The following is a 27,887-nucleotide window of genomic DNA, read 5'->3' on the forward strand; positions in this document are numbered from 1 at the left end:
TCATTCCCTAATGTCAGTGCATGTTTGTGTTGGTTCATTGACCGAATTAATGTGTCTTAACTCCCTTAATTTTGTACATGAATTCTCTCATGCATGAAGTAAATGATTAGCCACATTCTCCTCTCCTTACCACCGTCCAAGTTGTTGGAAAAAATGGGTTTGCAAAACGCAATGGAAAATAAATATAGGTAAAAATCAGAGTTTTAAAATTTTTCCAAAACAAGATATTGGTTATTATATCTAAAGTAATAAACACTTAATCAAAATTGTACCTTTACAATTTTTCTAGGATGAGCGCTTCGATCGAGTAGCCTCCTTCGCTATCCTAAAGCTCACATCTGCCAAATGTGGGATCATTCTGAATCTGAATTTTATTCACAAAAATTACCAGTAGGTAATTTTGCAATTTCTCTAAACTTTTGAGTCAAGTTTTAAATCAAAAAAATATCTCTAAAAATTTTCTGGAGTAATCTCTTTACTGAATTTTCTCTCTACAACTTTCTCTTGAATTCAAGTGTGTTTAAAATAATGACCCAAGGCTCTATTTATATTAGGAGAGTTTAAAGAGTTCAACTATGATTAAATTTAATTACTTTAATACCAAATGTAATATAATACTCCTTTTGTCATATTATTGCCAATGTAATCATGAAAAGCTAATTTTTTAGGAATTTTAGACCAAGCTTCTGATAAAATTTGGTTTTCGCCTAACCCAACACAACCCTTCGATATATGTCTTACTGGAAGTATCCTTGATCCCATTGATAACGAGTAGGGCAAAATAATTCGATGGGGGTAGTTGCTGAACCATACCACATAGTTTCAACAACAAAAAAAGCTGCAAAAAAATAATAGCCATACTACTGGAAAGGACGGTTTCAATATTTTTATATGTAATCCTTTGCATAAACATTGGGGTAGGTGGCCACTAAGATGGAATAAGCCCGCTAATATGCACAATGTCCCTACTGCAATATGATGAGAGGTTATTCCTCCCAGAACAAAAGGATCAAAACCTTCCACGCCCTACGTCGGATTTACAAGTTGGACCTTGCTAGTTAGTCCATAAGGGTCCGACACCCATATTCCAGGACCATACAATCTTGTTACATGAAATGCACCAAAGCCAAAGCAAGCCACTCCTGAGAAAAACAAATAAATTCCAAAAATCTTGGGCAAATCCAAAGAAGGTTTTCCCTCATTTTCCATTTATTCTATTCTATCATATTTTCATTTACTTATGTCTAAATGGAGTCAAAAATATATTCTATTTATCTAGTTAGCTAGAAATGCATTTTTTTTCAATTGAAAATTCCCAATAATAAAAATTCTTCTTAGAATTAAGGGATAGGTTCCATGTCAATGGAAAAATACCTCATTTGTTGCAACACTCCTTTAAACAATAAATAAGAACTAAGGGGTTCTCTTGAACTAAGAAGGGGAAAGAAGAAAGAGAGTCAATGTGATAATTCCTCATCCTCAAATTAATCCTTCCCATGGATTATTGTCCTAATGAATAATTAATTGTAAGGGTGAAATCTTGATAAAATTCGAAAAAGTGAGGAGTAAGTCCCAAGCCATAAAATAAGAAAAAAATACTAAATTCTCATGCTTATAGGATTAATCAAAGGGATCCGAAAATAAGAGTGTCAATGCTACAACTAGCCCATAAATTGTTAAAGCTTCCATAAAAGCCAAACTAAGCAATAAAGTACCTCGTATTTTTCCCTTTGCCTCGAGTTGTCTCGCAATACCTTCTACAGCTTGGCCCACAGCAGTACCTTGAACAACTCTAGGTCCAATAGAAACAAGCCCGACAGCCAACCAGCAGCAATAAAAATCAGTGGATTCATGATAAGTTCCTCATACTAAAATAAAGAAATGGTTAAAGATACAATCATCCAATGAATTTTGATTTAATTATATTATTCCATCAGTAAGATTCAACCTGCCGAAGTAACTAAGAATTCTGGATGGAAGTGAAAAGGTTATTGAACCGTCAGAACTATTCGCTAGATTATTTTGAATCTGCACATGCTTTGTTCTTCCCTTTATTTTTTCCAACCCATTCTTTGCTTTGAATTCTTCGTTTTTGTCTTTATTTTATCTCTTTATTCATTCAATTCAGAGTTAAAGACGAAACAAAGGAACTTCTATTCTTCTATTGGAATACCTAACTAAATCCACAATAGTAGGTTGGATTAGATATATTTTGAGCTCGTATATAATTAGTCAATATCTAATATCCCATATACATGTGTTTCTTACATAACGTAAACCAACTATTCATGTCTTAGATTCAATTGGATTCTAGAATTATTCCTCAAAGGATAGACAAGAGCTGTCTTATAGCCATTAGATTCCATATACCTAATTTTACCCCTAATATTTTCCTAATCATTTTTTTATCTACAAGATAAATATTAGATTAAATTTAATATTAAAACTTATTAAAAAATAGAATGTTTATCTACAAGATAAACATTAAATTAAATTTAATATTAATATAATTACTTAAATATTAAATTAATAAAATATTATTTAGATAAGTATTAAATTAAATTTAATATAAACTATTAAACTAATCTTATTTTTGAAATAATTAATTTCAAATCAAATTCTCTGGTGGAATTCCATTAGGAATGTAACTCTTCCACTGCTCAACCACTGATGACCAACCGCTGTCGACCATTGGGATGCTACCGTCACAACCACCAGCACCACTATGTCCAATGATGCAGGTTCGACACCCTTACGGCACCCTGAGTCGGTTCGGCTACTATCAGTTTGGTCTGGGTCAATGATGACCCGACCAGTCTAGTCTAGCCATCAATTAGACAGTCAGCTTGATTTCACGTACTAGACCTGATTCAACTTGTTTTTGGGTCTTGGTCTCGATTTTAGGCTCTCGGACCCAATTTACGATCTCAAGTTCAATTTTCAAGTTCAATTACCCATTGGGTCAATTGTCTGACTTGAAAATTAACTTCCAAAAATATCATATTAATTTTAATTAATTTGATTAATTTAATTTTACTTGATCAAAATTAATTTTTCCAAAAATCACTTAGATTTTCCAAATTAATTTTTCAAGAAAATTCTTTAATAAAATTCTCTAGTTGAAAAATTTTTATGACCACCTAATTTAATTTCACATCGAATAAATCGACCCAATAAATTATTCCCAAAGTCGTAGAATTTTCTTCTTATTCAAATACAGTCTGATCAAGATTTTGTTGAGCTAGCGGAGGAACCAATCGGACATATACAATTAGGCTCTAATGATTGCAATTATGTCCAGAAGCATCATTCTGATAATTCACAATTACTTAATCACAGAGTCAATCCACAAGAAGTACCATGATTGAAAACTCCTTATTGTATACTCATTACAAAAGTAATCCATCCAAATTCTTTGTCCAATCACCTCGTAATGTGTGTGTTACACTCATATGATATCCTTGATTCCCTTGAGTTAAATCTATTAAAATTTTGTTAAGAAATTTTGACGTTTGCATGCTTAATTATGTAAAAAGGACTAAATCGTAAAAGGTGCTAAAATGGATTTCCATTAGTAAAAAGGGTCAAATGGCTATGAAATTTAACTGTGAGTGGACTTAGATGGTAATTAGACCATTTATAATCTTAGTGGACTTTTATGGACATAAATTAAGTGATTTTTAAGTTATAAACTAAGGTTAAATTAGTAAATTGATTAATAAATCTAAATTGACTAAATGAAAAATGGTATCATCTTTCTAAATGAAACTCACCACCAAAAATAGGGGAAGAAAACCCCATTGAAGAAGATTGAAAGTTGAGTTCTTTTGCTTGCTTGTAAGTGTTTTTACTCTCATTTTTAATGATTTCTATGTTTTTAAAGTCGTTATAACTTAATCTAGCTAGCCCAGGGATTAATTTGCAATAGTTTTAAAGATATTGGATTTTTCCATGAATTTTCTTGCATCATTTTTTATGTTTGATAGAAGATTATGAGCCCTTATTGCTAAATAAACAAGTTTTGTAAAGGGATTTTTTATGAAAAATTCATTTACGGACTTATTTATAAAAGTGGTAAAAAATATGATAAATTTACGAAATGATGGTTTGTATGGGTTGATATAGGTCCCTATAGAAATTGGCTAGCTTGGTAAAAGGATGAAAATGCTTAGATTGCAGTTTATGAGCTTAAGGACTAAATTGTGAAAAGTTTAAATTATTAGGGAAAATTTGTAATTTAGCAAAAATGTGAAATACGGGCTGAATTGAATGATAAAGGAATTAAATGGATTGAATTTGTCTATTTAAATCAAGATAGACCACGTACGGATCTAGATCAAGGAAAAACTGATCTCGTTTCTACGCCCTTGTTGTCGAGGTAAGTTCGTATGAACTTGTGATAGTTTTAATGTTAACTAAATTGAATGTTTACTATGTTGTTTTAATATAAATGAGTCTAAATATAAATGTATTAATGCCACAATGAATTTACGGATAACGAGTCCCGTTTGAATCTTAAGAATTCTTAGGATACAAATGACATGTCATTAGGTGTTTCATGTTTCGGGTGTTGATATTGAATGTCCTACTGATGATTGAGGTTCTACATTTTTTGTGGATACTCCACAGCTCGTGTGAGCAGTATCGTGTAGCTTACATTCTGACCTACAACTCGTGTGAGCAATGATGTAAAGGAAAGGTTACGATTATATGTTTAAGTACACTTCGTATGAGCCTTCCTGAGTATCCGATGATATTCTAAATGGTTCAATGGGCATGAAGATGAAGGAATGGTAAGTTTTCAAATGAACTATATCATGTAATTATAAAAAGGATTGAAATCGTAAGCTTCAATGGAAGTATGCTTATGTTGATGAAAATGGTGAATTCAAATGAAGTATATTCATGTATAATGGCTTACCCTATGTTAAATTCAAGTGAATTATGTTTGAGTGCACTAACATGTGTTGTTAATGGTGCTTAGGCTTGTACCAAGCTTGTGGTTGGATTATATTATGCTTATTCTTAATGTTTATTAATGAAATGCTAGGTTATGTTTCATGTTCTATGAACTTACTCAGCGTTATGTGCTTATGTAGTTTTCTTTCCTATGTTTTAAAGATAATCGGAAGCTTGATCGGTTTGGAAACTCATCGGAGATCTATCACACTATCCAGTAGAATTATCGGTAGTTTTTGATGTTTTGGTTAAGGTTATAATGGCATGTATAGGTGGATTTGTATTGGTATATAGTTTAATGTTAGTTGATTTTGGCATGTATAAGTTTTTTGGTACCATTTGATGTTGGTTTGTGTCATTTTGGTACTTATGATGCATGAAAGGTGTGGCTCAAATGGTAAGTTATTTGAGGTATGGTTTGGTAAAAGTTGAGTAATGTTTGATAGTAGAAATGTGATCAAATATATGTACGTGTTGGTAAGTTTGTATGTTTTCTATTGAGGTGCCCTGTATGGCATATTGGTTGAATGATTTTGAACTTTTGAAATGGTCATTTCATTTTGATTTTGATCATGTTTTGATGCTTTAATTAGGTGTTTTAAAGGCTTTTAGATGGTTGCTTGAATTGGTAATGGAAATGGCTTGATTTTAGGTAAATTCATGTCCACACGACCTGCGATACGGGTGTGCGACACATAGCCAGGCGACACAGCCGTGTGTCCCCTATATGTAATAATGCATACAAGTCAGGCTATTACACAGGCTAGCACACGGTCTAGGACACGGGTTTGTGAAGCTATTTTGAGAGTTACACGGCCTGACACACAGGCTTGTGGCTTAATAACCCAACTCAGAGAGTTATACAGGTGAGGACATAGGCTGGAACATGGCCATGTGTCCCTATTTCGATTGCTACACGGCCTGAGACATGGGTGTGTGTCTCAACCGTGTGAGGCACACGGCCGTGTGACCCCTGCAGTCTAATTTTTTCTAACTTTTTCATGAACTTTCCAAATGTTTTCAATTTAGTCTCGAATTGTTTCTTAAGTATTTTTAGGGCCTTAAGGGCTCGATTAGGGACAATATGTACATAAATGAATGATTTATATCATATTATGTCAATGTATGAAATGTATGATTTAATGTTTGAATTGTACGGTAATGCTCCGTAACCCTAGTCCGGCGATAGGTACAGGTTAAGGGTGTTACAAATATCATCATTGTCAACAAATGACTATGATAAATTACTCGTTTGAGAACAAGCAACCTATGGCCATGTTCCATATTTATCAATCCATACAATGCAAATGAGGGGATATCATTAACTCTTTAATTGAGCTAAGAATTCCACTATTGCTATGAAAGCCATGCTATACACAAGTCATGTACCCAAAATACTGGCTATGGGCTCGATGATCTTTAGAGCATAAGCCTCCACTTATATCAAAGCACATGAGTTGTATATGCATGGTCAGTGACTAACTCGGGATTTAGGTATATCACACCATGAACGTCACAAGCGAATTAATTCATAAATGGATTCAGAATTAATTTATCTTGGGTCCAATCCAATGTATCATTCTACCAATGAATACATCTATGTCTCTACTCATGGAGTCAACTACTTCGATAGCCAAGAATAACCATCTCCCCAATTGGAATTGTAGACAACATAATAGTTCTTCTCAATATTTGAATCAAATGCTCACACTGATTCTTTTACAGGATTACGGACTCACTTAGATTATCTACTGAATTAAGTCATCTTTCTCACAATGTAAACGTTCTTTCCAATGCCATTTATCTTCAGTTTGAACTTTAGACAATCAATGACCTAATATTTGTTTGTCACAATTTCGCTATGCATGAAAAATATATAAGACATAAATAAAAAATACATAATAGTGAAATGTTAAATTAACTTTATTTATTTATCATTCAAATAAATAGAAAACAGTTACATGTTTACTACAATATGGGCACATTTCCCAACAATCTCATACTTGCCCTAATGAAGCAAATGTTCATGTTTCGCATTCCCATAACCTCGATGTGTTTGTTAAAACTCTTAGTTACAAGAGTCTTAGTAAACGGATCCACAAGGTTATCTTCAGAAGCTACTTTCATCACATCTACAATTCCTTCGACTACTGCCTCTCGTATCAAGTGATACTTCTGATCAATGTGTTTCATCTTCTTGTGACTTCTCATTTCCTTGGTATTAGCTATTTCAGCACTGTTAACACAATACAGTGTTATAGCTTTTTCCATACCAAGAATAAATTCAAGTTCGGTTAAGAACTTTCGAAGCCATATTGCTTCTTCTGTTGCCTCAGAAGCAACCATATACTCGGCCTCCATAGTAGAGTCAGCAGTGTAAGTTTATTTTACACTTATCCATACCATGGCTCCACGGCGTAGAACAAATACATTTCCCAATGTTAATTTCCTGTAATCTTTATAGGTTTAGAAGTCTAAGCCTGTGTATCCAACAAGAGTAAGGTCCTCCCTAGAATACACAAGAATATAATCCCTGGTTATTTTAAAGATACATTAATATATGCTTTACATCTTGAGAGTGCCTAAGACCTATATTCGCCTGATATCGACTAATCGTAACTACTATGAAATAGATATCTGGACGTCTGCAAAGCATTGCATACATAAGGATTCCAACTACCAAAGCATATGTAATCTTACTCATATGCTCTCTTTCTTTCACTGTCTTAGGACAATCATTAAAAGAAAGATGAAAACCTAGAGCAGTCGGCTGAACTTCTGGCTTTGCATCGGTCATTGTAAAATGTTCCAGTACCTTATCAATGTATGAAGCTTGAGATAGGGATATCATTTTATTCTTTTGATCTCTAAGGATTTGAATTCCAATAATATAACTAGTTTTACCCAAGTCAGTTATGCTAAACTATTGAGCTAACACAGTTTAACCGATGACAATTTTCCTACATCGTTTTCGATAAGTAGAATATCATCGACATACAAAACGAGGAATGCCACCTTTTTGTCCCTTATGCGCTTGTAAAGACAAGGTTCGTCAACATTTTTCTCAAATCCAAAAGTTTTGATCATTTGATCAAATCTTTTATTCCATGAGCGGGACGCCTACTTAAGTCCATAAATGGATCTTAGCAGTTTGCTAACTTTTTGGTCCTTTCCTTTGCCAACATAGCTAGTGGGTTAAGCCATGTAAATGGTCTCATCAAGATAGTCATTCAAGAATGTTTTCTTGACATCCATTTGCTAGATCTAGGAATCGAGAGCAGTGGCAATAGATTAAGAGTATACGGATAGACTTGAGCATGGCTACTGAAGAAAATGTCTCATCGTAATCGATGTCTTTTTTCTATGTATAGCCTTTCCCTACAAGTATAACTTTGTGTGTTTCCACTTTCCCTTTCGCATTTCTCTTCTTTTTGTATCCATTTACACCCTATGGGTTTAATCTCAATCGGTAAGTCTACAAGTTTCCACACCGTATTGGATTTCATAGAATCCATCTCAGCATCCAGGGCCTGTTTCCAAAGCTTGGAATCAATGTCCTCCATAGCCTCCTCATAAGTGAGTGGATCATTATCCTCTTGATTGGCTTCAGTATTATAAATACTACTATCATAGATGAATACGTTTGGTTTCTTAGAAACTCTCCCACTATGACAGACTCCCCTATATTGTTGATCGTTTCCAGGTTTTTCTACAACTTTCTTGAGAATTGAACTCGATGATTGTTCTAACACTCCCGAAAGTTTCTCAAGTATCATTTTACTTTGAAACTTAAAGTTATTCATGTAGATTTTCTCAAGGAAAGTAGCATGAGTAGAAACTTTAATCATATTATCTTTTCAATTGTAGAATAATCTTCTATTTATTCATTTTGGATATCCTACAAACATGCACAATTCTGTCTGTGCATCCAACTTCTTTGCATCCTTATCCAGAACGCGTGCTAGACAACCCCATATTCTAAAGTGATTTAGAGCGAGTTGTTTTCCATGTCACAGTTCATAAGGTGTCTTACAAGAAGACTTGGTTGGCACATCATTCAAAATATAGCAAGCCGTTTGTATCGCATATCCCCAAAAGGCAATAAAAAGTTGTGAATAGCTTAACATTGAATGAATCATGTAAAGTAAGGTTCTATTCCTTCTCTCGGCTACATCATTCTGTTGTGAAGTGTCTGGTGCATTCAATTAGGATAAAATTTCATTCTCTATGAGGTATACTACGAACTCATCGGATAAATATTCTCCACCTCGGTCAAACTGAAGATTCTTTGTGGATAAATCTAATCGGTTTTTCACTTCCGCGCAAAACTTACAAAATTTATCAAAGTTTTCACTTTTTCGGTGCATTAGATACACATATCCATATTGAGAATAATAATCGATAAAAGACATGTAATAATCGTAACATCTTCGGGCACTGATGCTCATGGGACTACTTACATTAGTGTGCATGATAGTACTAGAAAGAACATATGTTTTCTCCCTATTTCTTGGTTAATTTGTTCCCATTTAGTTATCCTTAGCACATATTTTAGCATTTTCAGTTTAGTAAATTGCATTCTATAACTCAGTGGATCCTAGCCTATTTTATCCTTAATTTTTGTCATATTTTGGTACTAATGTCGTTCCCTGAGTAATTCCAGATTGCGTCCAGAATTGTCGCCGTCTCTGACAGCTGTCCAGATAAGAACAAAAATACATGAGTTGTCCAGTCTGGTATAACCAACCTGTACGTACAAAGACAGCATGATTCTGAGGAAATAACACCTGTGCTATTTTGAAGGGCATAAGTATTGACGTGAAAAGAAAAGAAAATGAGAGCTTTTTCTTGACCATCATCTTCCTTAACCTATCTTAGGGGGAAGCTTGCGGCCACGGCGGCTTAAGTCTCCCCCGGGTGAGTCAACATGAAAATGATGCAGACCAGCTCCTGACGAGAAGTCCTGAGTGTGACACAAGAGGGAATAGAGAGATTCAAGTCGAGTTCTTCTAGGAATATTATTCTCTACTTGTTTCTTTTATATTTCTTTCTAAACGCTAGTGATTACTCTCTATTTCATATTTGTATGAAAGTACACATGATTTCTAGGTTAAATGTTATTTTATTCAATCTTTTTTCTACTGTTTAATCTGTGAGTTTGAATGTTTTTAACACGGAAATGTTTTTGCAGTCACTGACACTAGAAGGTGTAGTGACAGTTCGAGCTAACAAGCATTACAACAAAAGTTGAGTAAGGAATAGAGGAATTTAGTCTACTTGTTTTTAATAGTGTCATATTGCCACCATCGAAAGGTGGGTTTAGTGTGCATTTTTAAGTCTCAAATTAATTAGAGGAGTGACGCTTGGTAAGAGATACATTGAAATTTATTGCATCGACAATCACCTATCCTTTTATACCTTGTGAACACTTAGTATTCTGCCAAAGATTCATGTTGGGGATCCCAGTTTATCATCATCATATTTTATTTCATTGTTTTCAAGATATTGCATTGACAACTATCCTCACAATTCATCTCGTTTATATCCAGTTATTATACCGACATTAATAGATAAAAGACACCCATCCCTGTGGGATCGATATCTGATAGACTCACGTCTGTCTACTATACTTGCATCGATAGTGCATGCTTGCACGTTATTGCTATGACGTTAAACAGCCGATCATTGTACAAGTTCTAAAGGTTCATTGGCCCTTGAACCTTTCGCATTAAAAGACCTCTTAGTCATTTTACCTTCCAAGCAAGATTTACATTGTGGAAGACTAACTTCTTTAAGCCTACTTAAGGTATCATCTTTCACGAGTCTAGTGATTCTTTCTTAGTTAATATGACTAAGTCTTAAATGTCATAGGTATCCCTCACTAGAGTGAGAAGTTTTAAGTTTTTTATTCACTATTTCAGTTTGAAGCATCAAGTAGTTATTTGGTTTGATAAAGTAGAAATTGTTTTTCATCCATCAATTACAAATTAAATAATGATTTCTATGAATAGCAATCCCTTTATTGAATGTCACGGTATAATCGTCATAAAATAAACATGCTACAAAATTAAATTCCTCTTAAAATGATGTACATAAAATACGTTCTTTAAAACAATCTTCCTAAAATTATCAAAGTGTAAAATAACTTCTCCTACTGCTTCGGCTGAAACATATCTATCATCTCCGGTCCGCGACGAGAGGCTCCTGTCACGCAGACTTCTCTTTTCGTTGAACTCGTGTAAAGAAACACATACATGGTTAGTAGCTATAGAATCAATAACTCAGTTGTCAATTGATTCTTCCACTAAGCAAGCTTCAACCACAAAGAGTTCCATACCTTTCCCTTTTTGGCTAGGTAATCCAAATACTCCTTGCAGTTTGAATTGAAATGCCCTTTTCTGTTGCAGAAGAAACATTTGATATTTTTAAGATCTTTTGACTTCTTAGCCTTCTTCCTATCCACATGAGGTAGAACTAAAGAATTAGTCAGTTTCTTCTTTCCCTTAGTTTTTTATTTCCCCTTAGAGAACGAAGGGCCCACAGTTAAGTTTGCCTCAGGTTTCTCCTGAACTAGATTACCACCATTCAGCATCAATTCATAGGATTGTAATTCCTTCATGAGCTAAGTCAAGGTAAGCGCCTTGTTCCCAAAGTTGTAAACGGCCCTAAAACTAGCAAACTCCTTGGTTAAATATTTGAACACTATTTCAGTTTTCGTGTTCACATTTAGTCCAGCCCCATTGTCCTCCGTTTTCGCAAAGAATCCTATAAGCTTAAGCATATGTTCTTTGACCGAAGTGTCAATTTTCTGTTGAGAATTCATCAAATTTGTAATAACGGATTATCGAGTCAATATAACTTGGCCTCCGAGCAAATCCTCCAAATTTTTCATGATCTTTTTGGTAGTACGAAAATTCTCATGTTTCTTTTACAACACACTACTCATGCTCGCTAACATATAACATCGAGCAATCGAGTCAAAATCTCTCCAGTGATTTCTCGCTTTGGGCTGAGCTTCAGGAGGGCACTCCAATAACAGATGTGTGTTTCTCACAGCTCAGGATGTGAGAATGCTAATAAGAGGAGTAAGAGACATATTTGAACTAAAAAAAATAAAGATTTCACTAATTACTATCTTTCTATTAAGCAAATATGTTCACTTCAACAACATATCAATAATGCAGTATGACATGTGTCTTGTATTAAAACCTTAAAAAAAGTACATTGCTACGATCATTCTCACATCCATCAACCATGTCACCTTGGGGTTCCATGATTAACTAGCAAGAACATGGATTATATCTAATCAGTTCATGAATCTTAATCTCAAGACTCCACACGAACTAACGATCATTTAACGTTTGGCCATCATCTCTAGCTTAAATACCATTTCTTGGGAAACTATTTAATAAGAGGTGATCTTGAGTGTGTAAGCATTAACTTAACACCCATCATGAACATGCTTTCATTTGTGAGTCATACTGAGACAACCTCTTTAAAAATCATACATGACTAGTTGTCTTTAAAAAGAAATCTCATCTAGTGAACCCACATGACAAAGTTTACCTTTGGGTGCGGCCAAGGTAGGAACCGACTTGAAACTTTATCATGCTATCACTTAAGGACCATCAATGGAGGTCATAGGTCTTGTTCAATGACCTTCTCCCACTGAATATTTATAAAAAAAACATACAAGGTTTTTTATCTAAAATTTCAAGAATGATCATACAATAGGCTTGTGGCATTCTTACCTAATCTAAATGACATGCTTCCAATATATGCATGGCATGTTATGGAAATTTTATAATATTCACATTCATTCGCAAGAATCAATCAATCATAAAAATAAACAATTTTGATTCTCCACGGTTTTTTATTTAAGGGAAAAATCGAAGAAGTGAATGTGAACTGTGCACCAGGTAGGGTTTTAGGAAAGGAAGGTGAGTCAAATTTAACCACTTAAAAACCAAGTCTTTCCTCGCCAGGGCCAATCCTCGACATGCACCTTCTCATTACCACACTTCTCACAGTTATCGAATAACCTAAAGAAGTGAATAGAACAATACAACACATGTATTTTCTCATTACCACACTTTTTATTTTTAATAGATCAACTGTGGATCATCTCGTATATATATCACAATTATAACATTACATAATATAAATATTATAAAAAATTATAAAACAAATATATAGTGAGATAAGTAATTAAAATAAAATTGTCAGCCAAGGTTTCCACAGTTCTATTTCTAGAAAATAAATGGAAAAATAACATTACATAATTTTTCACCACAAGGCATTCCTTGGGTCTTCGACCGCCATCGCATATTTTCCTTGTCATGGACTCCTTTTGGAAAAATTACATTTAACTCCTATGTCCATTTCTAGCTTACAAGAATTTTACGAATTTTAAAAATATATATAACCATACATGTAGATGATAGTCCATGGTCTATTTCTTAAGAGCCACAACCTCGACAAAAAACAGTTATATAACAAATATATAATATCTATAACAGCCCATTTTCAGTGAAATCAGAATATTGGTTTTGAGACCACAAATTTAACGTCAAAATATTTATTTAATTAATATTTTTATTGTCTTTAGCATGATAGTAGTACTGTTTAAAAATTTTGTTAAGAAATTTTACCGTTTGCATGCTTAATTTGATAAAAAGGATTGAATTGCAATAAGTGCAAAACTTGAGTTCTATAAGTTAAACGGATCTAATGGTTGTGCTACTAAATGGTTAGATGGTTTATGTTGAAATTAAACCATTGATATCATGAGTGGACAATTATGGGAAATTTATATGTGTTTTTAAAGATTTTTATTTAAGGTTAATTTGGTAATTTAATAAATGCATAATAGTAAAATGGCTAAAAACAAAGCCATCATCTTGTTATGCTCATCCTTTCAACCAAAAACTAGGGTAGAAAACTCAATTAAATGAGCTTGAACTTTCGACTACTCAAGTCTCTTGCATGTAAGTCTATTTCATCCTATTTTTAATGATTTCTATGATTTTGGAGTCATTGTAGCTTAATCTAGTTAGACCAGGGACTATTTGCAAAACTTTTAAATGTCTAGGGTTTCACAATAAATGCATTTTAGGTTTTTTATGTTTAATGGAAGAAAATGAATCATTGTTCTTAGAGAAATAACTTTTTTTAAGTGATTTTTGATAAATTTGTTTCACATTCATGGTGTAATTTCTGAATTAATGAAATGTATGGGCTGCTATAAGCTTATATGATATTCGACTAGGCTTGGGTAAATGTGAAATTCCATGAATTTTATTTTACGAGCCTAAGGACTAAATTGTAAAGAAATCAAAAGTATAGAGTCAAAATTGTAATTTTGCTAAAATGTGAATTTGAGTTAAATTGAATAGAATGATTATTGAATTGAGCTGAATTTATTCATTTAGATCAAGATAAACCATGTATGGCTCTAAATCGAGGCAAAGAAAAAGCTTCGAATTAGTTGACTTCATTTTTCTACGTTTATTGTAGAGGTAAGTTTGTACGTTTAAGTTTCGTTTTTATTTTATGATTTGAATGTTATTATTGTATAATATTAAATTGATTGTTGATAAAAATCCAACGGCGTAACGTCAATCGCCGACAAATGAAAAGAGATAGCTTTGGCTATCGATTATGAAAGGGATGGGTGATGACCATCAACAATGAAAAGGGATGGTGACGACCATCGAACTATGAAAAGGGATGGCTTCGACTATCAATCTATGAAAAGGGATAACTTTGGCTATCAAATTATGAATGTACATATATAAGTTTATGAATTAGCTATTCTCATGTTGGGTTGGGTTTACATGCTTTGTGGCTATATATTGTATTGGCAAGGTTAGACTATATGTGTTACGAACTTACTAAGCATGACATGCTTACTTTTTGTTATTTTTTGTGTTTTGTAGTTGTCAGAAGCTCGTTCGGGTTGGAAAGTCGTCGGAGATCTATCATACTATCTATCACCTCTTTCAGTACTTACGGATGTTTAATTTTGATTATAGTGGCATGTATAGGTATTTTGGCTAATGTTGGTCATGTGTTTTGGTTGTTGGAATATCCATTTGGTTTGGTTTGTGATTTAACATTTTGATGTTGATATGAGCTTAGTTTATGGCATGTAACTATTAACCTTATTATCATCGATGTTTGGCTTAATATGTTTGAATTGTGATAGATGAATATGCATATTGTATAAGTTTTGTAACTTGTTGTGGTTTGGTATATTGTTATGAAAGGTATATATGTCTTTTGATGTTAGTGAATGAATGGCATATTTGGTACCATTTGATAGGCTATGGTAAGTTAATTCAATGGTTTGAATGAATGCAAGTTTAGTTGAAAGTTAGTTAGTCATTTTGGAAAATTTTAATACATGGTTAAACATGTTTATATATTATCATTTGAGGTGCCTAAGGGCATATTGGTTGTATGATATTATATCATATGTACATAACTTATTTATTCTTGATTTTTGGTGCCTTATTAAGACATGTGCATATATGCATTTTGGTTATAGGTACATGCTAGTTTGGGTGAGAAAAATGGCTTGTAAAATGGCCTATTTTCGTCCACACGAGCGAAGACACGGGCATGTGTCTCAATCGTGTGTAACACACGGCCAGGTGACACGGTCTTGTGTCCCTTGTAGCTTTCAAAGAGTTGCAAGTCAGGTTGTTACACGACCTAGCACACGGCCTGGCCCACGGGCGTATGTCTTGGCCGTGTGACCAAGTCAGAGAACTACACGGGCATGAACACGGGTTGGAACATGGTCGTGTGTCCCTATTTCGATTGCCCACATGGCCTAAGACACGAGCGTGTCTCTTGGCCGTGTGAGTCACACTGCCTTGCCATACGGCCGTGTGACCCTTACAGCTTTGTAAATTTTTAATGTTTTTCAAAAAATTCTCTGAGTTTCTAATTTAGTCTCGACTTGTTTTGAATGCGTATTTTGGGCCTCAAGGGCTCGTATATGGGACAATATGAATGTGTGAGACACACGGCCTGACCACATGGGCATGTGTCCCCTGTACTTTGAAAATTTTCAATGTTTTCCCAAAATTTTCTTGAGTTCTTATTTGAGTCTCGAATAGTTTTTTATGTTCATTTTGGGCCTCGAAGGCTCGTATTAGGGACTATATGATTGAAATTGAATGTTTTTTGTTTGGAATGAGAAATGAACATAAATTGTATGTATGATTGTTTGATCTATAAGTTCGGTAATGCTCCATAACCCTATTTCAGTGTCGGATACGGGTTAGGAGTGTTACAACAGTTATTTTGTCAACTACTAAAGCTGAGTACATAGCGATTACTGAGGCTTGTAAAGAAGTTATTTGGTTAAAGGGACTCTTTGGTGAACTTAGTAAAGACCTTCAAATCAGTACAATGTTTTGTGATAGTCAGAGTGTCATCTTCCTTACGAAGGATCAAATATTTCATAAGAGAATAAAGCACATTGATATTTGATATCATTTTGTACGTGATATTATTGCTCGTGGTGATATTGTTGTGAGAAAAGTTAGTACTCATGATAATCCTGTAGATATGATAACTAAGTCTGTAACACCCCTAACTCATATCTGTTGCAGGAACAAGGTTAAGGAGCATTACCGAAGTTTATAGAACAATTACAATTAATTCATGTCAATTATTATTCATATCAAAAACCAGTCATATTTAATCATATTGTCCCTTAAATGGACTCTCGAAGCCTAATTTATGCATTTGAAACAAGTCGGGACTAAATCAGGTAGTTAGAGAATTTTTCGCAAAATCTCAAATTTTTCTTAAGTAAAAGAGACACATGCTCGTATAGTCAGGCCGTGTGGCTCACGGCCAAATGACATGCCCATGTCCTAGGCCGTGTGGGCATTCGATGTGAGGCACACGACCGTGTCCTAGCCCGTGCCCATACCCGTGTAACTCTCTGACTTGGGTCAAACGGTCAGGCACACACCCGTGTGCTAGGCCGTGTGGGTAATTTAAGTTTTGAAAATTAGGTGTAGGGGTCACACGACCAATTCACATGCCCATGTGCTAGGCCATGTGTCACATACGGCTGAGACACATGCCCGTGTGGACAAAATAAGGTCATTTCCAAACATTATTTCTCACCCAATTTATTTTCCACCTACAACAACATCCAAGCACATTCACAAGCCAATTCATAACCCTCAAATCAAGCCAAAACCAAATCTTATGCATGGGATATCATGACATTTATTCTAACATCTAACTTACTCAATTGATTATGTACTTGCTTAAGCATGTTTATACCTAAAATATCAATCCAAAGCATACTTACATACCAAACATAATACAATCTCATGCATACCTATATTAAACATACCATCACTAGCCATTTCAAATGGCTAATTACAACCAAAACATTTCATCATTTGGCTTATCTTAGCCTATACTTGCCATTATACCAAAAATTAATTTACTTTATATACCGAGAAGTCCAAAGGATAGTGTGATGTGTCTCCGACCAAGTTCCAACCTTCACGAGCTTCTGAGTACATAAAACAGATGAAATAAAGCAGAGTAAGCATTTAAATGCTTAGTAAGTTCGTATAACATAATTTAACTTACCATTCATATTGTTTTAAAATAACATAGATAATACATCCAATTCAATGAAATTAATAACCTAAACACACAAACATCCCTATCAAACATGTTAGTTACATAATTCATATTAATACCAAGGAGTATAGATGAGCTCATTAATGTCTCATTTCAACATACATGTATTTATCATTTTAAGTTTCCAAGGAACATATACAAATCATAACAAATCATCTCAAATTCAATTTAGCCCATGTCAGAACTTTTCCCGTTGAATTTATTTGAAATATCGATGGATACACATGTAGTACACTCGAAGTGTACAAGACTGTAATCTGTTAACTCATATTCAGGGGTACCCATTAGGGCACATAATCAGGAAGTACTCTCTTGAGCCTTAATAGGAAACTCATGTGAGCCATGTAACAGGAAGCTTATCCGAGCTAAAACAGGAAACTCATAAGAGTTTAAAACAAGAAGCTCATTGAACTTAACAGGTAACTCCGAAGAGTTATTATTAGGGAGCTGCGGATAGCCATATAACAGGAAGTTCAAGCAAGTCATATCAAGAAGCTCACAAAGAGCCTATATCAGAACGCTCATAAAGAGCTGCGATATGTCCGCATTATATGTAGGATCCTTGGCGATCATATAACAAGACACTCACAAAGAGCTGCGGTATATTCACAACACATGCAGGATCAATACCGATCGAGATGCTCGCAGGAACCATGTAACAAGAAGCTCGATAGGACTTATAACAGGATACTCATGAGAGCTATGGTGTGTCCGCAACATATACAAGACCACAACCAATACGAGAAATCTTGTATCCATCAAATTTCATCTATTCAAATGGGATTTCATACTTATCAGGCATTTTCGAATTTATGATTAATTTCATAAACATAACAATTACACAATTGAACATTCACATATACAATATTTAATTCATACATATAAATATACACAATTTAGTTACACGAACTTACCTCGATAATTGCTCATGTTCGTAGGCTACTAATTCGATACTTTTTATTTTCCTTGATCCAATTCCGAACTAGGTCTATCCGGATCTATATGAGTAAATTTAACTCATTTTAATACAACTCACATTCAATTTCATCCAATTCACATCCTAGGCAAAATTACCATTTTTCCCCTATACTTTTAATAAATGACGATTTCGTCCCTAGGCTCAGAAAATAAAATTCATGCAATTTAATCCTTATTCCAAGCCTAACCAAAATTTTCATATAACAATAACAATCCATGTATTTCACAAAAATCAAAAAATTTTCCATAAATTTTACATCTTTTCGATTTAGTCCCTAAATCACAATTTCATGAAAATTTCCTTTACAAAAGTTGTTTATCTATCAACAACCTTTCATTTTCTACCATAAATTTCAAAATTTCAACATACTCATCCATGACAAAATTTTATTACTTTGATAACTTTGAAAATTGATCCCCAAATTAACTAGATTAAGTTAATACAATCTCGGATATATAAAAATTACTAAAAACGGGACAAGAATTCATACCTAATTGAGTCAAAAAAACTTGCTTGAACTCACTTTCTCTTAGCTAGGGTTTCCATAAAATTAAATTGGGGAAGATGATGATAAAATGATATTTTCTTTTATTTTATTATTTATCATCCTATCATCTTTTTCTTTCCAATTTCATCCTTTTCTTTATTTAATTTTCCATTGATGACTAAGCATGATTATCTACTAACTACATTTAATGGTCTAATTGCCATATAAGGACCTCAATTTTTAAATTCCATAGCTATTTAATCCTTCTACCTACTAGAATTAAACTTTTGCATTTTATGCGATTTGGTCCTTTCTAATAATTAAACATGAAATCGGTAAAATATTCTTATCGAAACTTTCATACGTTTTTCCTATCATAATGCAGTCCATGCAATAATATTAAAATAAATTTTCTTTCTGATTCGGATTTGTAGTCCCGAAACCACTGTTTCGATTTCATTGAAAACGGGTTGTTACAAATTCACTTCCTATAACCAAGTTTGAGCATTGCTTGGACTTGGTTGGTATTCTTTGTTGAGGAATACTCTTTTACGGGTTTTGTGGAAGAGGTGGAGAACTTGTTCGTTGAGAATTCGTGTCAATGTGGAGATTGTTAGAATTGTGTAATTCAAATCTTTGTTAAAGAAAATACAGTGGCAAAACAAGGGGATCAGTGTAGGGCTTAAGGCTAAGGGCCGAATAAGATTTTTCAACCTTTAAATACATATAGTTGAAACTCCTATTGTATTATTCAAATTTCAATATTAGTGAATTTATTCTCCTCTGCCCGTGATTTTTTCCCTAAAGGGTTTCCATATAAAATATGTGTGTTTTCTTTTTCTTTTTTTATTGCTTTGCGATCGTTCTATATTGTCATTATCGATATCTAATTTTAACAATACTAATATTTATATATTTTATAGTAATTAAATCTAAACAGATTATAAACAAAACAAAAAAAAAACCTACCCAGGTCCATATCAAGGGGAAGAAAATGAAATGATAAAACAACGGAAAATTTTACAGTGAGCTCCAAGTTCATACCAAAATTTTTCAGATTTATTAAAATTTTTAGTGTTTTTTAAACCTAAATTTTTTTTGATAAACCTCAAAAATTTTAAAATTTTAATGCGTTTTCTAGAGCTCACAGTAAAATTCCAAAATGCGGCTGGAACACAGTTTCTAGTTTCAACTGTACGAGAAATGGTAGAATCAGAGTACTAACAACTTCCATTTCGTTATTAAACTCCCAAGGAATTAATGTATATATTGTGGAGTGAAGGATCCATGGAGATTCTTAAACCTTTTATTTAAACATTCAGTCCACGTTTCAATTTGCAGTCATGGGTCATCTTGACTTTTATTAAGAGGAACCATCATGTTTACACTTAAATTAAGATTGATGTCATATATTTATATCAATTTAACAAGTTTTTCCTTCTCTCTATTTTTGCCTCAATTCCTCCGTGAATGGCTCGGGGGATAATGAAATACTAAACAAGCGTTGTATGATTGAGGACTCAACCTGTCATCGTCCATTGTTTCATTCTTTCAATTGATGTTGTTATTGTTTCAGCAATATATATAAGTTGGAATACGATTAAGTGCATAAGTTTAAGGTTAGAAATAATTTAAACAATATGTAATAAAAATTGTAATGCTGAATCTATTTGTTCAAACTCGAATTTATATCCAATATTTAAGAATATTTGAATAAAAAGAAATTAGGTCTGAAAAATTAATTTTGAAAAAAAATTTCTGTTTGTTTAAAATATAGGCTGAGCTTAAACTCTACTACTTAAATCAAATTTATAATAATTTGTTTTTACCTGTTTTTTTTATGTATTATATACATATTTTTTAATTCAATTTAATTATTATTTTATTTAAATTAACAAAAATATATAAATATGAGCATAGAGGATCGAATTCAGTTAATCAAAATTTAAAATAATTAATTATTTTTAACATCTTAATTCAATCCAACCTGATGAAGCCATTGCAGTTATTTCTTTTCTTTTTGTTTTTTTCCAATTTCCATCTACAAGAGGAATTTGACACAAAATAGATGGTAGAATTGATACTAAACAGATGGTGCTTTTCATTGTCGGGACATGTGTGACTAAGTCCTCTGCATGTTTGCCCCCATTCATTGAACAACCATAAATAAAATGCATATCCATTCCTAACAATGCAAATCAAATATTATATTAAAAAAAGGTGAAGCTCATTAGTGTTAAAAAATGAATTCATCTATTTAATTATGAATTATGTGATAAAAAATTATGTTTGAAGTTTTTAATTAATATTAATTTTTAGTTTGATTTTCAAAAAATTCATACCTTCTTTAAAAAAGAAAATTAGATATCATTAATACTTTGATTTAGTTGACAAAATGAGAGCTCTTAAATTTTGAGTATCTAAGTTTGAGATTTATTATATATATATATATGTGGTCTTCAAGTTTCATAATGTGTAATTATTATGTTTGGGTTTTAGTCCAGTTTATTAACTTTTGTCTGAATTGTGATAGTTTTAAATTTATTTACACTTATAATTGTTTGATTTCATTATGTAAGTGCTTGATTAATCCGTGTTATAATAGTTTGATACTTGTAACACTTATGAGACTTTTTTTTATTTTATTTTTCGAATTTTTATTCACATAATATAAACCGTTATTTCCAACTGCCAAGCTGAGTTGTCACCATCATCCACGTGGACAAGACCCCATGGTAGCTTCCCAACCAAAGCTGAGATCATGTAGTGACGTCACTTGCTTTGACTTAGCCGCCTTGCTCCAATTAACCCCGTGTTCATTTAACCTTAAAAATATTCAATAAAATAATGCCACGTCATCTTCCCTCGCCACTAGTTAATCCTTTTTACGCTGTCGTATTTTACGTTTAATTCCTCCCTCCCTTAATTTGAAGTATATAAAGGAGCCAAATCTTAAACTACTGCTCTGCTTTAAACCCCCTACACTTGCACCAAAAAAAACAGAGTTGAAAAAATAAAAACAGAGCAGATCAATGGATTCTTTCCTGCTTGAGTCCCCAAATTCCATTTCCTCATCGGAATCATCATTCGGGTCGCCGGAATTTTCTCCGTTCAACCACAACTCTCTTCCTTTCAACGAAAACGACTCCGAGGAGATGCTTTTATATGGCCTACTCACCGAGGTCAAAACGGAAACATCAAGCTCAACGGAAAAGGGTAGTCCGACGAAAGAAAAGTCTTACCGAGGAGTAAGAAGGCGGCCGTGGGGGAAGTTCGCGGCGGAGATAAGGGACTCAACCAGGCATGGGACAAGGGTATGGCTTGGAACATTTGAGAGTGCAGAGGCAGCAGCTCTGGCTTATGATCAAGCCGCTTTTGCTATGAGAGGCAGCGCCGCCATACTCAACTTTCCTGTGGAAAGAGTGAGGGAGTCACTGGAGGAAATGAAGTGTAACCAAGAAGAAGGGTGTTCGCCGGTGGTGGCTTTAAAGAGAACACATTCTATGAGAAGGAAAAGGACCAGTAGAAGTAAGAAGGAAAGAGATGCGAGGATAAACAATGTGATGGTGATTGAGGATTTAGGTGCAGATTACTTGGAACAACTTTTGACTCAAACTGCTTCACCTTACTAATTCACACCAACATATACTATTGTTCATCTCTATTTATTCTTAATATTTTGGCATGCAAAAGTATATTTTTAGATTTTATATGAAAACACAAAATTAATCTAAAATAAGATTATAGCGAAAGGTTTTTGGTAAATTTATTATTGAGTTGATAATCTAGTTTGAAAGTGATAATAATTCAGCGAAATATTTCAATATAATAATAGATACCTATTTTAAATAGGTATGAGTTTTTCTATGCAAAATTTTTCAAATGCAATGATTTCGTCTATTTAGGAATTAGCTGTTTAGATTGGAATACAAAATTATGAGGTATTCACAATATCCAAAGAGAATAATATCTTTGCATTATCACCCTTATGCTCTAACATAAATATAAATATGTGTTGAGATCAATATATTATAAATTTTTTATACAATTCCTAAATTATTCATACATTTGAAGATATTACATGTTTAATTTGATTTGATTACAATGATACCAACTTAATTGATACTTAAATAGCATGTAAATTGTTTTAATAAAGTTGGAAGATGTAGTTTGTTGGGATTATTAAAAGTTGTATAAATATATGGAGATTTAAACATGATAATCACATAAAAAAGCATTAGTATATAAATACATAGGTTATGATTTACTAATAAATATATACTTAAATAAGACACTTCTAGAATTAAGATACGTAGCTCTTAATAATTTTATCTATAGGCTAGATGTAAACCGAAAGGCAACTTCATTCAAATTAATTGTCAATAATGGAACATGAGATTCAGTTTAATGAAAATATTAGATTTTATGAAAAAAAATACTTTTTAATAGAAATGAAAACATTAGATCTCTTTCAAATATATATGTATTAGCATGTCGTAGTTTGTTTGTTTTTTTTTTTTTTTTGTGTAAGTTGTACGAATATAATATATTTACTTCTATATATTTTCAATCACGCGTACATTAAATTATATTATCTTTTTTTTAAAATGGTCATATTTACAGTGTTTTTCTTTATATTGTGTTTAAAATTATTAAATGTATAAAATAATAATAAAGTAATTGACAATATCTCAGGAAAGATCCAAAGAGCAAATAATTTGAAAGTTTGTCGAGTTTGCGTTTTAGATTTTTCTTCAGTTGCAATTAAATTGATTTACTATCAAATGGAAACTAAAATTAGATTCTCATATTTAATAATAATAATAATTTACTTTGAAACAATTTTATATTAAAATAACTTATAAAAAATAAACCAGCCTTAATAGTGTGTGAAAATGCAATTAAATTTGAATTTTTAATTACTTAAAAATAAAATAAAGTGACAGAAATCTTTTAATATAAAATATTCAATTACATTGAAAGTCTTTGTAATAAATATTAAAAATTTGAGATTTTAAGTTGGAATCTTAAATTGTATAAATTATATGGTGATTTTTAAAATTTATCTTAATTTAAGTCACATTATATATAATTCTTATCCGTATATATTTCTTTTATGAATTTGATTGAATTTTGTAACGGTTGTTTATGATTTTTTTTTTTTTTTGGCGAGAATAGTATGGAATGATTGCCGCATCAGTTATATTTCTTCTTATAAAATTAAGACTCAATACTTCCATTTGAGTTCAACTCTAACTTCATGTGGTAAATCTTCCATTTTCGTTACAATATATATATTGAAACTCAATCTTTTTAACCCTTTCCTTTAGGTATATATTAACATTATGTAATCCTTTTTATTTTATCATTATAACTTAAAATGTGATCTCAAAATAGATTTCTCGTAACTTTTTTTAATATATAAATAATAATTTTAATATAATATTACTAATTTTATAAGTAAGTCAAAAAAATTGATAAATATTTTATAAAAATATAGTAAAATATTAAAAAAATACGTAATAACTTTTTAAAATTGATTGTATATATTAAGCATGTTATAGAGTAGAGAGCTAAAGCCCAAAACCGTCCAAAGATTCTAAAGTCCAGAAACGGCTACTTATTTTATTAATATATTTGCACTAGTTGGTGATAAATTTCGCACACCGACGGGTAAAACAGGTATAAACTATACAAAGCAAATTGAAAATTTTGGTTGCCCTTTTACTAAAACAGTAAAATCTTTTGTTTTCTTTTGACTCCTTTCTATTTTCATAGCAGATGTATAATAATAACAATATTAAAAGAAATTCAATAAAAATTTTAAGTTTGTAAAACAGTTTAAGCAGGAGTAATTTCTAAGTTTTTATATCTTAGTTTATCTATTTTTATTTCATGAAAATTAATTTCTCTTCTTTTTAGATTTTAAATTTTATGTCTAAATATGAATACGGTTAAAATTTTTTTATTAAATTTAAATTCATTATAACGTTAATTTTTTGTTAGATAGTTACCTTGTGGGTTTTTTTTATTTCAAAATATCACAACAGTACATTTAATAAAAGAAATTAAAATGAAAAATATTAATTTTGAGATGGAGAATTGAGGGTAAGTATAATTTATTTATAGTCTAAACCTAATAAACTGATTTTATTTTCAACTTTCTAATAGATGGAGCTCTTTGCATGCATATCTAGACTCTTCTATGTTTAGTTAATTTAGTAACATGTCCTAATTTGATTTGTTCTTTTCATTCAAGTAAAAAAGTTTATGCAACATAAAAAAGCACCTTTTCATAGGAAAGTATATGTATGACCAGCTTTCATTTGTTGAAGATCAAAGTATTATTGCTTCATTTAATTTTACAAATAGATAATCTCTTTGGGCCCTCCTTACTATTGCTTCTAAAATGGGCAACAACTATCTTTTTCTTTAACAATAATCTATAAATTACTTCCCCTCTTAATACTTGGTTGAGTTATATTTTTATACTCAATTTAAATTTAGTAGATTATATAATCACTTTAAAATTTACAATTTAAATTTAAATGCATAATATCAAATTTATCCTTTAATGTCTATGTATTTTGTCAATTTGATCCTTATTCCTTTTTATTAAATTTGGTCATCAACCTTTTTACAAATAGTCAAATTTGATCATTAACCTTTTAAAAAATAATAAAAATGATTGTTTTTACCAAGAAGACTAACCAAAATGTTAAAATTTTAAAACAACAGCTTGCGTGACAAAGCATGCGTACTCTATGCTATTTTTTTTGATTTTTTAATTATGATTTTTTTTTATTTTTATAATTTTTGAATTATTTGTCGAAGTGACATATAAGCCATATGATATTATGTTGGACTGTAATGTAACTTAGCACACTAACAATGTTAAAAAATAATGTTATAGTTAATATTTCTATTAAAAAAGAGTAATTTGAGTTTATAAAAATTAAATTCAACTTAAAAAATATAAATGTTAAAAACTACCTAATGTAAATGTTGAAACTTGAATATATTTAACATTTTCAGGTATGAATTGTAAAAACACAAAATAATTATTAATCCAAGTAAACAATTATATTTAAGACGTTTGAAATTGTCACGTGATTCTTGACTATGACATTTAGAGCCGTGGGTGAGAAACTGAATTTAGTGAATTTGATATTTCATGAAATTGCACAAGGCGTTAAAAGCTCATTCATGATGCAATAAGTTTAATGTCCCAATTTCATCATAGAACGGTTAATTGAACCTGGTCACTTAATTTCATAAAATAATAATAACAATTAAAGATTAGTTTAGTAAAAGAAAATTTTATTTAGGGGATAGCTTACATTAACATATTCTAAAAATTAAAGTTTTTAAGCACCAATAAAATTATCATATTATCAAATTTTAAAGACATGAAATTATTATTATATACTCATTCATAGAGAAATTATTTTATGGACTCTTCCCACCATATTATTCATGGACATTTTCCAATTATTTAATAATATTTCAACAATTTTTTCCATGTCATTGACACATAATTTTAGTAATTTTTTTTACCCTGAATCTAGAAACCTAAACCCTAAACTCAAACCCCAAACATGTAACCTCAAATCCTTAATCTTGAACCCCGCACTTGTAAATCATAAAATCATAACCTAAACACTTGAACCTTGAATATGAACCCTAAATCCTAAACCTCGAACCCTTAACCATGCGCATTGAATCCCAAACCCCGAACCCCGAACCCTTAACCCTGAACATTGAACCCCAAACTCTTGAATCCTGAATATTGAACCCCGAACCACAAACCCAAAATCCAAACCCGAACACTAAAATTTAAATCCCAAACCCAAACCCTAAACCTCGAGATTCGGGGCTCAAGGTTTAAGGTCAATGTTCGAGGTTTAGGATAAAATAATTACTAAAATTATGTGTCAATGACATGAAAAAAGTGCTCAAAATTACTGTTTTTTTTAAGTTGGTTGCTCAAAAATAAAAAAATTTAACTTATGGACAAAAAAAAATGTTTAAATTTTGTAAAAGAAGAAAATATGTTTGTTTATAATTAAAAAAATTAATTATTTTAAGTAATGGAATTAAAGTTAAATTAAATTGTAGAAAATATTAGACATAGATGAGTGTATAATATTTTTTTGTTATATTAAAAATTTAATGACGTGACACTATTTTATTGGTGCCCAAAAACTATACTTTTTAGATATTCTAATATATTTCATTTCCTGTTTAATTAAAAAACAAAATTCAATAATCAGAATATTGATTTCGTTTCGGAAAAATAAAAACATGCAAAGGCACTGGATAGAGGCACCATCCATGTCCATGCAGTGTATCTGTCAAGAATGCCAATAATAAGGTAAAAACCCAACTTACTAAAGGGAAAACAAAAAAGATTGAATCTTTCGGAGGGATTTGTTTAAAATTCTATCTTGTCTTGCCTCATCAAAATATTTTTTTAAGCATCTGGATTCTTTTATATATAGAAATTACTTTTCTTATCATATTATGAGTGTTTTGTAGTTATAAGCATTAATTTTAAATAGATGTTATTTTTGAAGAGAAATATGGTTAATGTAACGATCTGATATAAGATAGTGTCAAAAAATGTGGTTTTAGAATTTAATTCCGTAAATTTAATCAATGAAATTATGAATAGAAAAAATTATAAAGTTAGTATGAAAATATATTAATGGATGATTGAATAATTAAATGAATAAAATCGTGAATTAAGTACATGGACTAAATTGTAAAGTTCAACTA

The 27,887-nt window shown here is 31.8% G+C and overlaps 1 protein-coding gene across 1 annotated transcript; it reads left to right on the forward strand.

Moving 5' to 3' along the window:
• The first annotated feature begins 21,810 nt into the window (after positions 1 to 21,810).
• On the forward strand, positions 21,811 to 22,771 carry LOC107915847 (ethylene-responsive transcription factor 1B). Its single transcript, XM_041102481.1, has one exon. It carries the CDS (start codon positions 22,142 to 22,144, stop codon positions 22,739 to 22,741), a length of 600 nt encoding a protein of 199 aa, XP_040958415.1. The 5' UTR covers positions 21,811 to 22,141; the 3' UTR covers positions 22,742 to 22,771.
• The last annotated feature ends 5,116 nt before the right edge of the window (positions 22,772 to 27,887 follow it).

This window comes from Gossypium hirsutum, chromosome D10 (assembly GCF_007990345.1).
Source record: "Gossypium hirsutum isolate 1008001.06 chromosome D10, Gossypium_hirsutum_v2.1, whole genome shotgun sequence".
Classification (NCBI taxonomy): Eukaryota; Viridiplantae; Streptophyta; class Magnoliopsida; order Malvales; family Malvaceae; genus Gossypium; species Gossypium hirsutum.

Coding starts and splice junctions, on each gene's coding strand:
- LOC107915847 (XM_041102481.1), top strand. CDS start 22,142: ATGGATTCTTTCCTGCTTGAGTCCCCAAATTCCATTTCCTCATCGGAA.